Here is a 13835-nt window from a genome sequence, read left to right on the forward strand (position 1 = left end):
CATCTGGTCTTTTTACTCCATCTCCTGTCAAATTGAGGTGTTTTTGGCCAGTTGTCAGTAGGTGCATGTGACCTGCGACCTCTGACAAAGAGCTCTCTAACCCTTTATAGGGTTAGGGAGGTCTACAGGTCATTTTCCTTTGGAGGCCTTAATTGGCTTGAAGACGGAACTCGTAGGTCATTGCTAGAGGTTAAGGATGAGCCTTTTAATAATCATGTATCATTCATGGTTTATTATCATCATTATATGCAACTAACGTAATACTTAACAAATGCCTACATGGAAGGTGATTATGAAAGGGTTTTCATCATGTGTTTTTTATGTTATTCCACTGTTCCATCTGACATACAGTGTAAACATCACGATATGTGACTTTTGACTGTTTGAATTAGTCATTACTGCGTGAAGTGGATCAACCCTGGCGATGCTCTGGTGCTTTGTTGCTATATGAATAGGTCACACTGGGGGGTAATTAGTGTTGATCTGTCAATCAAAAAGGAGGGGTTGTGATGGAATTTTCTATCTATTCCTCTCGCCTTGGTTGGGAGGTCAGAGTGTCTCTCAGAGTGTCCCTCGTGTTGACATCACTGGATTGGATTCCTGTCTAAGGGTGCCACCGTTATCTGTACAGCTGTGTCTGCAGTAGGGGCCGTGGAGCCAGTCTCCGGGGCAACCAGGGTCAAAGAGATCAGTAAGTCAAAACATGATGAGGATAAAACACTGAGCACCAGGGCGAGAGGGCAGAGTTGTGAGGCCTTCACCCAGAGAACACATCACTGGTGGAGACCTGACAATTGCTCCTTGATCAAGCTTCAATAATAATAATAATACATCAACAGCTCCTTTGTATTTGTTACAACTATATTGACTTTACTTCTACTAAGTGATGTTTTGTTGCATTTGCTCTTCCCCAAACTTTTTCTTGCTTTGAACCTAAACACTGCCTGAGTCACCGACGCACCACAGCATGACGAAGGCAAGAGCGAGGAGAGCAGTCCCTAGTAGGTCTCCGAGGGCTGTGAGGTAAGGTATTGCATAGCTGTCGGGGTCTTTACCCCTCCGCCATAGACAGTGGACCATGCAGTCGGCTACACACAGCAGGGAAAAGACCTAGGAGACAGACACAAGTGATATTGTGGCCTTGTTCACACCTGGCATTAACATGAGTCCTCAGTGATTACATCACAAGTGGACAGCGTCTGTTCACACCTGGCATTAAAATGCGTCTCCACATGCGTCTCGAGTGACCACTTGTGATCTGATCTCACTTCCCCGCTCTATATGCCAATAAACACGTAGTAAACACACGGCTGATACAGCAGACATTGTGACGTAATACTACAGGAACGTCAGTAGTAATATCCCACATATTCGCATGTGGAGACTCATTCTAATGCCAGGTGTGAACAGAGGACGCATGTTAATAACAGGTGTGAACACGGCCTCCGGCACAGTGACAAGTGACAATGTATGCAGATGAAAAGTGGCCACACATCTGACTCACCTGAATCAGGGAAGCAGACAAGAAGGCAACAGTCAGGAGAGGACTGGGCAGAGTCTGGCCTCCTTTCATCAGGTGGATAGTGTGTAAGAAGACGAGCTGACCAGGGATCACCAAGAGAAGCAGAACCTGAGCAGATCGATGGTTTGCTCCTGCCATGACAAAGCTCAACATCAGATTGTGTGTGAGGTATGTGTATTAGGTGTGGCAAGCTGTTTTAACATTTAATAGCTCAGCTTGACTATCCAGAATTAATATGTCCACAGATGTCCACAATTGCATTTTGACTAGTCGTAATAACATCATGACTAGTCAGAGTTCTTATTCCAGATATCTATAACGTAATTTTGACTAGTCCAAACGACAGTTAGAGATATCTGTAGTTCAGTTCTGACTATCCTAAATAACAGTTCCAGATCTCTCAAACCTCATTATGACTCAGAGTTGTTGTCATGACATTGCTCATCAAGGCTTCCCATTGGATATCGGCCCATCACAGCATCTGAACAGTGTCAGCAGAAGCTTTTGCTGACTTGGATAGTTCGGTAAAGTGTGAAAGATATTGACAGATTCAAACTTCCTGGATCAATAACTCATCAGAGAAACATCGTTAAAACACCAACGAGGGCTCTTTCTAACCGTAGTGAGGTAGACAACGAGCTACAAGCTCATCTTAATCACAACCAGCCTTTAGTCCTCCGAGCTGGACACCTAACATCGCTCTCTATGTGCAGCCGGCTGTGAGACGTGTGGATCAGATAGATAGAAACTGACATGAAATAGAAAGAGCTCATCATCAGGAGTCAGTGGCCAACAAGAGCTTTGTTCACTAGAGAGTTGTGGTAGAAATTTACAGCGTGTTGGAGATGTCCCCAGACACACTTTATAAATCCATACGGCTATATAGTATGTTTGAATAGCTTCACCCCCCCCCCCTCTGACGGAATTACAGATATCTGCAACGTCATTTCACCTCGTCACAACTCTAATTCTAGATATCTGTAATTACATTCTGACTATCCCTAACTCCAGTTAGAGATATCTACAAAGTCATTCTGACTTTCATAATTTAATTTAAGATATCTAAACATGACAATGTAGATGTCTACAATTAAGGGGAATTAAATGTATCTGACATACAAAAGTTGCAGACATCCATTATTCACATTACGGATATCTGCAACTGAACGGTGGATATCTGTAATGACAAACCCCATACATATGAATGGCAAAAGTAGTTTGAAACTTACTAATCATAATGTAATTACGGATATCTAAAATTAGAGTTTGCCGATAGTCAGAATAGAATGAGGGATATCCTGAATTAGAGTTTTGACTAGGCGACATTGCAGATATCTCTAATGAAAATCCTGTCTAGCAATTAAATGTTAAAACAGCTTGCCATAGGTGTAATGCAAGGTGAAGGGGCATGCTTTGACCATTTGATCTTTACCTGAACCAAAGAACGTGCGACAAGGGCTGTAGCAGCCCTTACGCTCTTCAGGAACCACTCCAGGTGAATAATTCAAATGCAGATTAGTAGAAATACGACTGGACTGTATGGAAATGAGGTTTCCTCCAATACCTGAATAAGAAAGATAAGATGAAGAGAAACTGTATCAGATGTCACACGTCTCCCTGTGGAGACACAAAAGGAGTTATACAACATGTTGTCATATATGCAGTAGAGTGGAGGCTGGTCTATAGAGGCTGAGGTACTATGGAGGTACTTTAGGGCCCTAATAAGTGTCTTGAAGTGAGGAAATGACTAAGGATCTATTCAAGAGTCTGGAGGTGGTGGCGAGTACGGTGAGGCCAGGGATTGAATGTGGCATTGGAAAAATAGCTAAATAATCGGAGACGTGACGTAACTTAAGGATTCATCCATGACTCTATTGATTGAAATGTTTTTTTTAGATCTTAATTTCCACAAAAAGTAGCCCATAAATTCCCTTTCAAAGGAGGACAACTCACCATTTATGACTGGAGCATAAACTATGATTCCTGCCAGATTTGGATCTGACACAGTTTTGTCCAGAATAAGTCCTCCAAAACTAAAAGAAAGACAGCAAAAAAAAAATCTTCCGTGTAAAAACCCGTATTTTGACATGCAGTGATGGGAGGGAGATGATTAGTGTTTTATCTTAAAACTCAAGGCCTGGACCTTTTAAAGAGGACCTATTATGCTTTTGTGCTTTTCCCCCTTTCCTTTAGTGTGTTATATAGTTTTTTTGTGCATGTAAAAAGTCTGCAAAGTTACAAAGCCTAAAGTCCACGGCAAAGGCACAACCTGAAACGCCTTGCTTTAAGTCCTGCCTTTTCTTCCGCAACGTGGTGATGTCACCAAGTAACACATTTATATACCTGCTAGTTTGGCACGCCCTCAAACAAAGCTAGTTCGAGTGGAGCTGGAGCGGATTCTGAAGAATTGGTTCAGGGAAGGAGGAGGTAGGGGCAGGAGCTCAAACAGAGCGTTTCAGACAGCGGGTGAAAAGAGGAGCTGCAGCACAGCCGGTATGAGAAAGATAATGCATTTTTTGAGAATTAAAGCATGTCAAGTATGCACCTGAAAATGAGCATAATAGGTCCTCCTTAATGCCAAGGAAAATGTTAAAAACAAATTCTTATTTTTTATTTTTTTTAAGTTTATAAACTTAAAAATCTACACCACAGCTAAATGTACAAAGTTCCTGGAGTCTTGAATACATGTGCATGCTTCAGTCAAGACTGATGTGAGTACCTGCTGATGACCATCGCTGTAATGATCGGTTCCCAGCCTGTGCGGAGCAGGATGTGACTGGCTGGATGTTTGGAGGAGATGACCACCCACAGAGGAATCAGGCATAAAAATAACAGATCCACCAGATACAACACATAGGGATACAAGTCTGTCAAGAGAAAGGGTCATTATTTACACCTTTATTTTCAACCAGGAATCAGTCTAAAACTGTGTTGGGTTTCTGATAGTTATGGATGTGTCAGTTCCAGGATTAGCAGTACCATCTGTGTACCAAATTACATGACCTCTGACTCGTGGAGCGACCAATATCCTTGTCTCTCTTTACCTATGAGGGAGTAGAACCACTGACTGAAGCAGGCCAGCAAGGCCAGAGAGATGAGATCCCCAAAGCTGGCAGCTATGGGCGTGGCTACGTTGTCAGGGTTGATTCCTATCCGCTTGGAGCCAATGATCACTCCCACCATAATGATACCTAGAGAGAGTTAAAGACAAGGTGAAGCTCTTAATCTATGAGGTGACATGGCATCAGTCCTGAGGGCATTCATTCCGTCGTAAAGAACTGATAAACCTACTTAAATTTCAACCTGAAAGAAACTAGAATGGCCTCTTAATTACATTATAATTGCTCCTCGATTTTAATTATAAAGAAAATAAAGGTGATGTAGGGGGTAAAGTGAAAGGAAAGGGGGGCCTAGACGCACTCTCTCTTGTGCATCCAGCCCATAATTCCTAGCTACACATCTGCCTCTGTGGCACTGAAATTCAAATTGTGGGTTGATTAGAAGACCTTCTGCAACCAAAGGTAATAAACCCAGTGCAGAATTGATTTATATCTCCAAGATGTGCCATGCCACAGTCCCTCTGTTCATACTCCCATTTCTAGAATCATTTCTATCATTGAGAGCAGCTCACTTAACTAAACAAGAAGACAATTTCCTGAGAAGTACGTTTTTTCCAGACATTTAGGAGTCTTTGCTAAGAAAATAGGTCATAGAATAACTGTGAGGGGGCTTAAAAAAGAAAGAAAGAATGAATTGGTTGTAGCATTATGCACAAACTGCAGTGAATGATGGCATGATGTATGGAGCTGGCCCCAAACAGAGCAAGGATCAAATGGATTTAACAGAAACACAGGAGTTGTGGAAGTGAAACTCTTAAAATGATATAGAAATATGTTAACCAATGATAAGGAATATTGATCATATAACCTTATTGAAAAGCATATAATCACTGTTACTGTTATGATGTTTTGTAGCCCTTAGTGATGTCCCCTCATGACCCTGGCTTTGTCCTGTAGTTGTTTGTGAACCATCATCTAAATGATGGCGTCTAAATGAGCTAATGTATAACTTGATAAGCGTGAAAAGTTCTGTTTTGTCCGTTCTGGGCTACTGTAGAAACATGGCGGAGCAACATGACGGACTCCATGAAGAGGACGATTCTTACAGCCCGGACACACCAGGAACGTCAGGAGCGCGTGGCGGCTGCGTTACGTGTTGTTTTTTATTTCGGCGTCCCTGTTAACAGGTTAAAGCAGCCACACTGCCCGCGTGTGACGCGCGTCACAGCTGCGTCTCTTCTAGAGAATAGAGGTCTTGCCTATTTTTGACGCGTGCCACGCAGTTCACAGCAACAACAGACAGTGAAGGTGATCTATTGACTGTATATTAACATCATATCAGCAAAATGACTACAGTTTCTATGTCTATCTGTAGAATATGTTACGGAGATGAAAAAAAGTAAAGACTAAATCATCACTTCCTGCTTTCATTTCATAATAATAATAATAATAATTAAAAAAATTTACTTATATAGCGCCTTTCAAGAAACCCAAGGACGCTTTACAAAGAGGGCACACAAAATCATACATAGAATAAAAGCCCTCAAGCGTTTTTTCTATGGACAGAATTCCTTCATTTGTTAACACAAAGCTTTTATTCTGAAATATGAGCAGTCAGTGCTGTGGAACATGCAGTGACTTAGAGAGCTCCACGAATTGATAAAGTATGGGGTTTAAATCAACACTTCCTGCTTTCATTTAAAAATAAAAGCCCTCAAGCGTTTTTTCTCCGGACAGAATTCCTTCATTTGTTAACACAAGGCTTTTATTCTTAAATATGTGCCGGACAGTGTTTTAGAACATGCAGTGACTTGGAGAGCTCCATGAATGAATATAGTACGGAGTTTTAATTGTGGATTATTACTATGATTTACAAATGACCACACGTTTCTTAGCCTTTCTCGGTCTAAAATAAATATAAATGACATTTATAATGAAATGAAATGGCTATTAAAAGGCAAACTCTATGTAGAAAGAAAGGGCTGACAGCAGCAGCTGAAACGCAGCAGACGTGCAGCTGAAATGCAGCTGGTGTGAACGCCTGACGCATGTATTATGCAGCCACCACGCTACGCAGCCGCCACGCGCTCCTGACGTTCCAGGTGTGTCCGGGCTGTTAGTTTCAGGTGATGAAAGTAGTTAGGAATATTATAGTCCATTTTTGCTAATATATCCCCATAAATCCTACACACAAGCCCTTTAAAATTAATTGATTCCTGAGGTGTAGGGATGCACTGATCCGACTTTTTTTTAGTCCCGATAGCGATACCTGGGCTTTGGGTATCGGCCGATACTAAGTACTGATCAGATACCAGTGTTTAATTAATAAACTGTATGCCTCACTGTGTGGAAGAGAATGGGATCGTTCTTTTATTTGTAAGACAACATCAGGCTGGACTTAAACGTTGATTTACTAACTTTGTAAAACAAAATGTGACCAATAAATACATGGATATACATTTATTGAATTGTTCTTTATTATTGGGATGGTGGATTGTGCACCAGCAACTTTAACAGGAATTACAATCCAAGTGTAAACCTTATTAATGCAGCAACAAATTGGTCAAAACTTAAACAGGAATAAGAATTCCAGTAGGCCTATATGATGTATGTAGTATATAAACATACAATTTAGTTGAATAGATCGGGGGCTGTGGTCGGCTCCAGCCCCCCCGCGACCCCTAACGGGATAAGCGGTTGCAGATGGATGGATGGATGGAGATCGGGGGCTGCACGGCGGTGCAGTGGTTAGCACTGTCGCCTCACAGCCAGAGGGCTCCTTCTGTGTGGAGTCTGCATGTTCTCCCCGTGTTAGCGTGGGTTCTCTCCAGGTGGTCAGGTTTCCTCCCACAGTCCAAAGACATGCAGGTTCATGTTGACTCTAAATATCCCGTAGGTGTTAATGTGAGTGTGAATGGTTGTCTGTCTCTATGTGTCAGCCCTGTGGTAGTCTGGAGACCTGGCCAGGTCTCCAGACTACCCCCCCCCGTGACCCCGAATGGGATAAGCGGTTACAGATAATGGATGTGGATGGATGGATGAGTGTGATGCACCTGGTTGTGCAGGTTGTGTTGTTACCTTGCAACAATGAAGCCACGAAGGCGGTAGAAACACTGGTTGAACACAGGAGCATTACATGATGTAAGGGCATCTCTCCTTCTGCCATCCAGCCCAACACAGTCGCCATTAACGAGGCTAACAGGCCGAGCACTGTGGCTTGTAGCTGTAAAACGAGGGTGATAGTAAGAAATGTCCACAAGTCATGGTCGATCACAACAAAATGATGCAGATAAACAGGTAATGATATAGAAATGGTAAATGGAAGATAAAAAACACACAATTAATCACAAATGAAAATAATGTACCTGCTTGAGCGACAGGTTCCCAACGATCAACATCCACTTTTCTCTGGCAGGTTCCATTTTTCCTGCATTCACCTGACAACAGTAAATATGTTTTATTAACTCATTAAAACGTGGGCAAACTCAATTTGCTGATCATGTGACATGATTGAAAGCAGCAGCACATATTAGAAAAATGTGCATTAAAGACTGCAATAATTATAATCTATAACAGCAGCAGTAGATATTTTGGTGTTAGAGGGTTATTGTGTGTGTGTGTGTGTGTGTGTGTGTGTGTATATATCTATATCTATATATATATAGATATAGATATATACTGTATATGTATACTGTATACATACAGTGTATGACTGATTTAACTGTTCATCAGAGTGACGCCTGAGGGTAAAAACTGTTGTTGTGTCTAGTTGTTTTGGCGTGCAGTGCTCTGTAGCACCCCCCAGAGGGGAGTAGCTGGAAGAGGTTGTGTCCAGGGTGTGAAGGGTCTGCGGTGATGCTTCCTGCCCATTTCCTGGCTCTGGAGGTCCTGGATGGAGGGCAGGCTAGCACCAATGATTTTGTCTTTAGTCTGTTCCTGTCCTGTTTGGTGGCCGACCCAAACCACAAAGTGATGGATGTGCAGAGAACAGACTGGATTATTGCAGTGTAGAATTGTATTAGCAGCTCCTGTAGCAGGTTGTACTTCCTGAACTGGCGCTGGGCCTTTTTTTTCCTGATGGTGTCCGAGTCTTATTGAAAGAGGCTGGGACACGGGTCTTGGGGTATTGGGTATAACACATGCGCAGTGTAACTGGGGCTGCGTGCATTGCGTTTGGCCCAATCTCGGCAAGTGCAGACCAGATTTTACTGCGCATGTGTTGTACCGCAAAGATATGAGGTGTTGATGACGCCTTGTATCTCCTCTTTCCACCGTCCTTGGTGTCTATTTTGGCAGTCCAATTGAGGTCCTGGGAGATGATGGATCCCAGAAACTTAAAGGTTTCCACAGCAGACACAGTGTTGTTCAGAATGATGATGGGGGGCAGTGTAGGGGGGGCTCCTCCTGAAGTCAACTGTCATCTCCACAGTTTAAAGAGCATTCAGCTCCAGGCTGTTCTGACCACAGAGGGCCAGCTGTTCAGCCTCCTGTCTGTATGAAGACTTGTCACCGTCCTGGGTGAGGCCAATGACCATTGTGTTGTCTGCAAATTTCAGGAGTCTAACAGACGGGTCTCCTGAGGTGCAGTCGTTGGTGTAGAGGGGGAAGGGCAGTGGGGAGAGCACGCATCCCTGGGGGGCACCGGTGCTGATGGTCTGGGGAGTGGATGGGATTTTCCCCAGCCTCACCCGCTGCCTCCGGTCTGTCAGGAATGTGATCCACTGACAGGTGGGAGCTGGGACAGTGAGCTGGATGAGGATGTTTGGGATGATGATGCTGAACGCTGAGCTGAAGTCCACAAACAGGATCCTTGCATATGTCTTTGCGGAGTTGAGGTGTTGCAGGATGTAGTGCAGTCCCATGTTGACGACATCATCCACTGACCTGATCCAGCAGGGGTCCTGTGATGTTCTTCTGGTGGGACAGCACCAGTCTCTCAAAGGATTTCATGATCACAGATGTCAGGGCGACGGGCCTGTAGTCATTCAATCCTGTGATGGAGGGTTTCTTTGGGGACTGGGATGATCGTGGAGCATTTGAAACAGGAGGGGACTTCACACAGCTCCAGTGATGTGTTGAAGATCTGTGTGAAGATTGGGGGCCAGCTGGTCAGCACAGACCTTCAGACAGGAGGGAGGCACACCGTCTGGGCCTGGAGCCTTCCTCATTTTCTGTCTGTGAAGTGTGTCTTCACAGATCCTGAGTGCAGGTGGGGGGGTCAGTGGATTAGGGGTGGGGGAGTGTCAGGGGGTGAAGGATGAAGGAGGTCATTTGATGAGACGATATAAATCTTTAAAAATTGGACACAAATATATAGTTTAACTTTTAGGCTAAACTAGTTCCTGAAACAGCTGGTCACTGTAGTTTTTAGCAAATGTAACTCAAAAGGAGCACATTTGTTGGGACTATTTTTCCCGCGGATGAATCCACACTTCAGGCCCTAGGAGCATTAACTTCATCATAATGAAAGAGCATCTCAGCCAGTGCAACAGTGCGGCTCAGCAATGTGTTTTTAACATATTTTGGACGACAATGGAGCTCTATATATGTATATACAGTATATCAGGCATTGGTATGTCAATGAATATGATAATATTTGATCATTATATTCTCTCCTGTTCAAGAAAAACATAATTTCAGATTATCTGAGTCGTTGGACTATTGTTAGCATCAATTTGTCCTGCAGGATATTGTGCTGCAAGTTGATCTGCTGCTGAGGTTTTCACAGCTCCTTGAGGAGTTTCACACGAGGACAGAAAACCCATGATGCAAGAAGGCAAAAATATAATTCTGAGAAAGAGGTTGTAGTTGCCCTGTCAATCAATTTCCCATGTTATTCACTTTCCCTCCAACTCTGTTGCCCATCTCTGTCCATTTCACTGCATCCACAGCATTGTGTTAAGTGTTATTTTATACTGTGTGCAACGCCTCGTGCTATTTCTTTGTAATTATGTATATACTATAAAAAGATTACTGACATGAGGTCACTTTTTGTGTACATCATGGTATGCGTGTGATTGGATTAAATTGCTGGTTTGTGTGTGTGTGTGTGTGTGTATGTGTGTGTGTGTGTGTGTGTGTGTGTGTGTGTGTGTTAACATGTGCACACTCACAGCAGTCGAGAGTCTAGAGGCCAGAGTCATTTCCAGATTCCCCTTCATTCCTAACACTGCAGGGACCAGGATGAAGAGCTCTGTGATTTCCTGGAACACGTCCCAGTTCTGCCATGAAAACACAGTCATAAACTTAATTCATCTAGAAGATGAACTCCAGTCAACACCAACGCAACAAACGCAATAAATCATCTTTGTTTCCGGCCAAGGTGATGCTCACTTAAAATAAACACACCGACTTTTAAATTCAAAATCAGTTTTTGTTTATTTTATAATTTCCATGTTTCAACCCTCTTCATCTCTTCACTTCCTGGCGAAATGAGAATGTTTTCTACACACAACCTGCTTCATTTAGCTTCCAGGCATTTGGAAAGACAAGAAAGGATGACATCACTACTAAACTGTAAAGCACTTCTTTGCCCTCCTCAGCTTTACTTTGTTTCCTCACCTGAACCACTTCAAGCAGCATCCCAGCAGAGACGGTCCCGAGCCCGGCCAGCAGAAATGGCACCAGGATCTGAAGCACCATGGAGCAGATTGACTCAGCGGGTGCACCGGAGCCACCTGCATCCTTTGCTCTCGTGGATCCACTGAGCCTTGACCCACCGTAGAGCTGATTCGGGAGCAGATAGTCTGTCTCGGTGTAGTCCTGTGGCTCATGGTGGAGACTGGTGTTGACTGGTGAACTATTCCCATTAGAGCAAAAATGTTGTGGACTTCCAGAGTGTTGAGATGGGGATGGGTTGGATCCGTACTGTTGACGGGTGCCTCTGCCCACAGAGCCACTTGGGGGCAGGTGTTCATCTTGTGAATGTGGGACAACCATGGTGTAAAGCTGGCAGGATGTTATTCCTGCTGCTCCGGCTCCTGAGAAACACTGGTGCCTAAAATACCAAAAAGAAATAATGTAACAGCAATAAAGAATCGGTGGATGCAGTCAAAAGCTCAGCATTTAGTTATGAAGTAAACAAGTGCTGTGATATTACATGACTTATTTGACTACCATGAAAAATCATGTTGACTTTGGCTTGTAGAAAGCTTGCCTGTCTCAGAGTCACCTGATGGCACAGACTGCCTGCATTATCATTCTTCATGCCTGTTTCTCATCAGCAACACTGAGGCTGCGTTGTCTGACATAGACAATGCTCTCCAGTTGGAATTCCTAAGAGATGACCAGGTAGGCTACTAAACAGCTGAGGATATCGAGCGAGGAATTATACAAAATATAATACTTCTTTTTATACACAATCTGCAAAAAAATGGCACATTCAACGATGTATCAAAATGTATCAGTAATAATCTGCTTGATCCTGTTGTACGTAAAAGCTTGAAAAATGTAGTGTTTATATAAACTATATAGTTTAAACCACCATTTAGTTTAGTAGGTTATGGAAATACATCATCATGTATCATGTTAAATATCAAGCAACTTCTAATCATCAAATCCTCCAAATGGTCAGAAAAGTTACAAGCATGTATCATGTACCCATAGATCTGCAGATGAAGCACTGTATAATGAAAGGATTTTCTACAGTTATAGGCACTCCTCAGCTCCAAGATCACCATGAAAGGATTGAGGACAAAATAAGAACTTCAGAGAAAGTTTTAATTATCATATCAAATCAATTTGTAATGCTGAGTTTCTCTTGGTGTCTCCCCGTCTCTCTGGCGTTTCTGCTCACACAGATACTGCTACAATCAATGTGTCAATATGTATATATACTGTATATACATTTCAATTTGATAGTCTGAACAACATTTGGTCTATAGTTAGGAGTAATAGTAGAAAATAAAAAAGTATCTTACCCTTAATATGAAACCATAGGAGCAGAAGAGGCATCTATTCTCACACTCCACTGCTAACCGTGACTCTTCCTTGTGGACTCTGTCGTCCTCTGAATGGTGTGCAGAGTCTTCAGTCTAACTCCCACCTACACACACACACACACACACACACACACACACACACACACACACACACACGGCCTACACACACCACATGACTCCCTTTATCATGTCTAGTGCACATATGTTCAAATACAGTGGCAGTGGTATAAGACAGACAGCAGGGTACACATGCATATTTGATAGATATTTGTTAAGAGCAGTCCAGTGCTTACCTGTGTCCATACAGCATTATAATAATATATGTTATAGCCTTCATTATAGGGACATATACCATCTATCTATCTATCTATCTGTCTGTCTGTCTGTCTGTCTGTCTGTCTGTCTGTCTGTCTATCTGTCTGTCTGTCTGTCTGTCTGTCTGTCTGTCTGTCTGTCTGTCTGTCTATCTGTCTGTCTGTCTGTCTATCTATCTGTCTGTCTGTCTGTCTGTCTGTCTATCTATCTGTCTGTCTGTCTGTCTATCTATCTAACTGTCTGTCTGTCTGTCTGTATATCTATCTATCTATCTAACTGTCTGTCTGTCTATCTATCTATCTATCTATCTATCTATCTATCTATCTATCTATCTAACTGTCTGTCTGTCTGTCTATCTATCTATCTATCTATCTAACTATCTATCTATTTATCAGTCAGTCTGTCTGTCTATCTGTCTGTCTATCTATCTATCTATCTATCTGTCAGTCTGTCTGTCTATCTATCTATCTATCTGTCTGTCTGTCTGTCTGTCTGTCTATCTATCTATCTGTCTATCTATCTATCTGTCTGTCTGTCTGTCTGTCTGTCTGTCTGTCTGTCTGTCTATCTATCTATCTATCTATCAGTCTGTCTGTCTGTCTATCTATCTATCTATCTGTCTGTCTGTCTGTCTGTCTGTCTGTCTGTCTATCTATCTATCTATCTGTCTGTCAGTCTGTCTGTCTATCTATCTATCTATCTGTCTGTCTGTCTGTCTGTCTGTCTGTCTGTCTGTCTGTCTATCTATCTATCTGTCTATCTATCTGTCTGTCTGTCTGTCTGTCTGTCTGTCTGTCTATCTATCTATCTATCTATCTATCTATCAGTCTGTCTGTCTATCTATCTATCTATCTATCTGTCTGTCTGTCTGTCTGTCTATCTATCTGTCTGTCTGTCTGTCTGTCTGTCTGTCTGTCTGTCTGTCTGTCTATCTATCTATCTATCTATCTATCAGTCTGTCTGTCTATCTATCTGTCTATCTATCTGTCTGTCTGTCTG

The 13835-nt window shown here is 42.7% G+C and overlaps 1 protein-coding gene across 1 annotated transcript; it reads right to left on the reverse strand.

Annotated features, from left to right (window-relative positions):
• Positions 1-212: 212 nt before the first annotated feature.
• slc41a2a (solute carrier family 41 member 2a) lies at positions 213-12777 on the reverse strand. Its single transcript, XM_074634142.1, has 12 exons — positions 12501-12777; positions 11143-11578; positions 10695-10802; positions 7947-8018; positions 7660-7804; positions 4567-4713; positions 4242-4389; positions 3476-3555; positions 2955-3086; positions 1505-1653; positions 812-1110; positions 213-275 (listed from the first exon to the last, which is right to left on the reverse strand). Exons 2-11 carry the CDS (start codon positions 11518-11520, stop codon positions 934-936), a joined length of 1536 nt encoding a protein of 511 aa, XP_074490243.1. The 5' UTR covers positions 11521-11578; positions 12501-12777; the 3' UTR covers positions 213-275; positions 812-933.
• Positions 12778-13835: the final 1058 nt, after the last annotated feature.

Source organism: Sebastes fasciatus, chromosome 4, assembly GCF_043250625.1.
Source record: "Sebastes fasciatus isolate fSebFas1 chromosome 4, fSebFas1.pri, whole genome shotgun sequence".
Classification (NCBI taxonomy): domain Eukaryota; kingdom Metazoa; phylum Chordata; class Actinopteri; order Perciformes; family Sebastidae; genus Sebastes; species Sebastes fasciatus.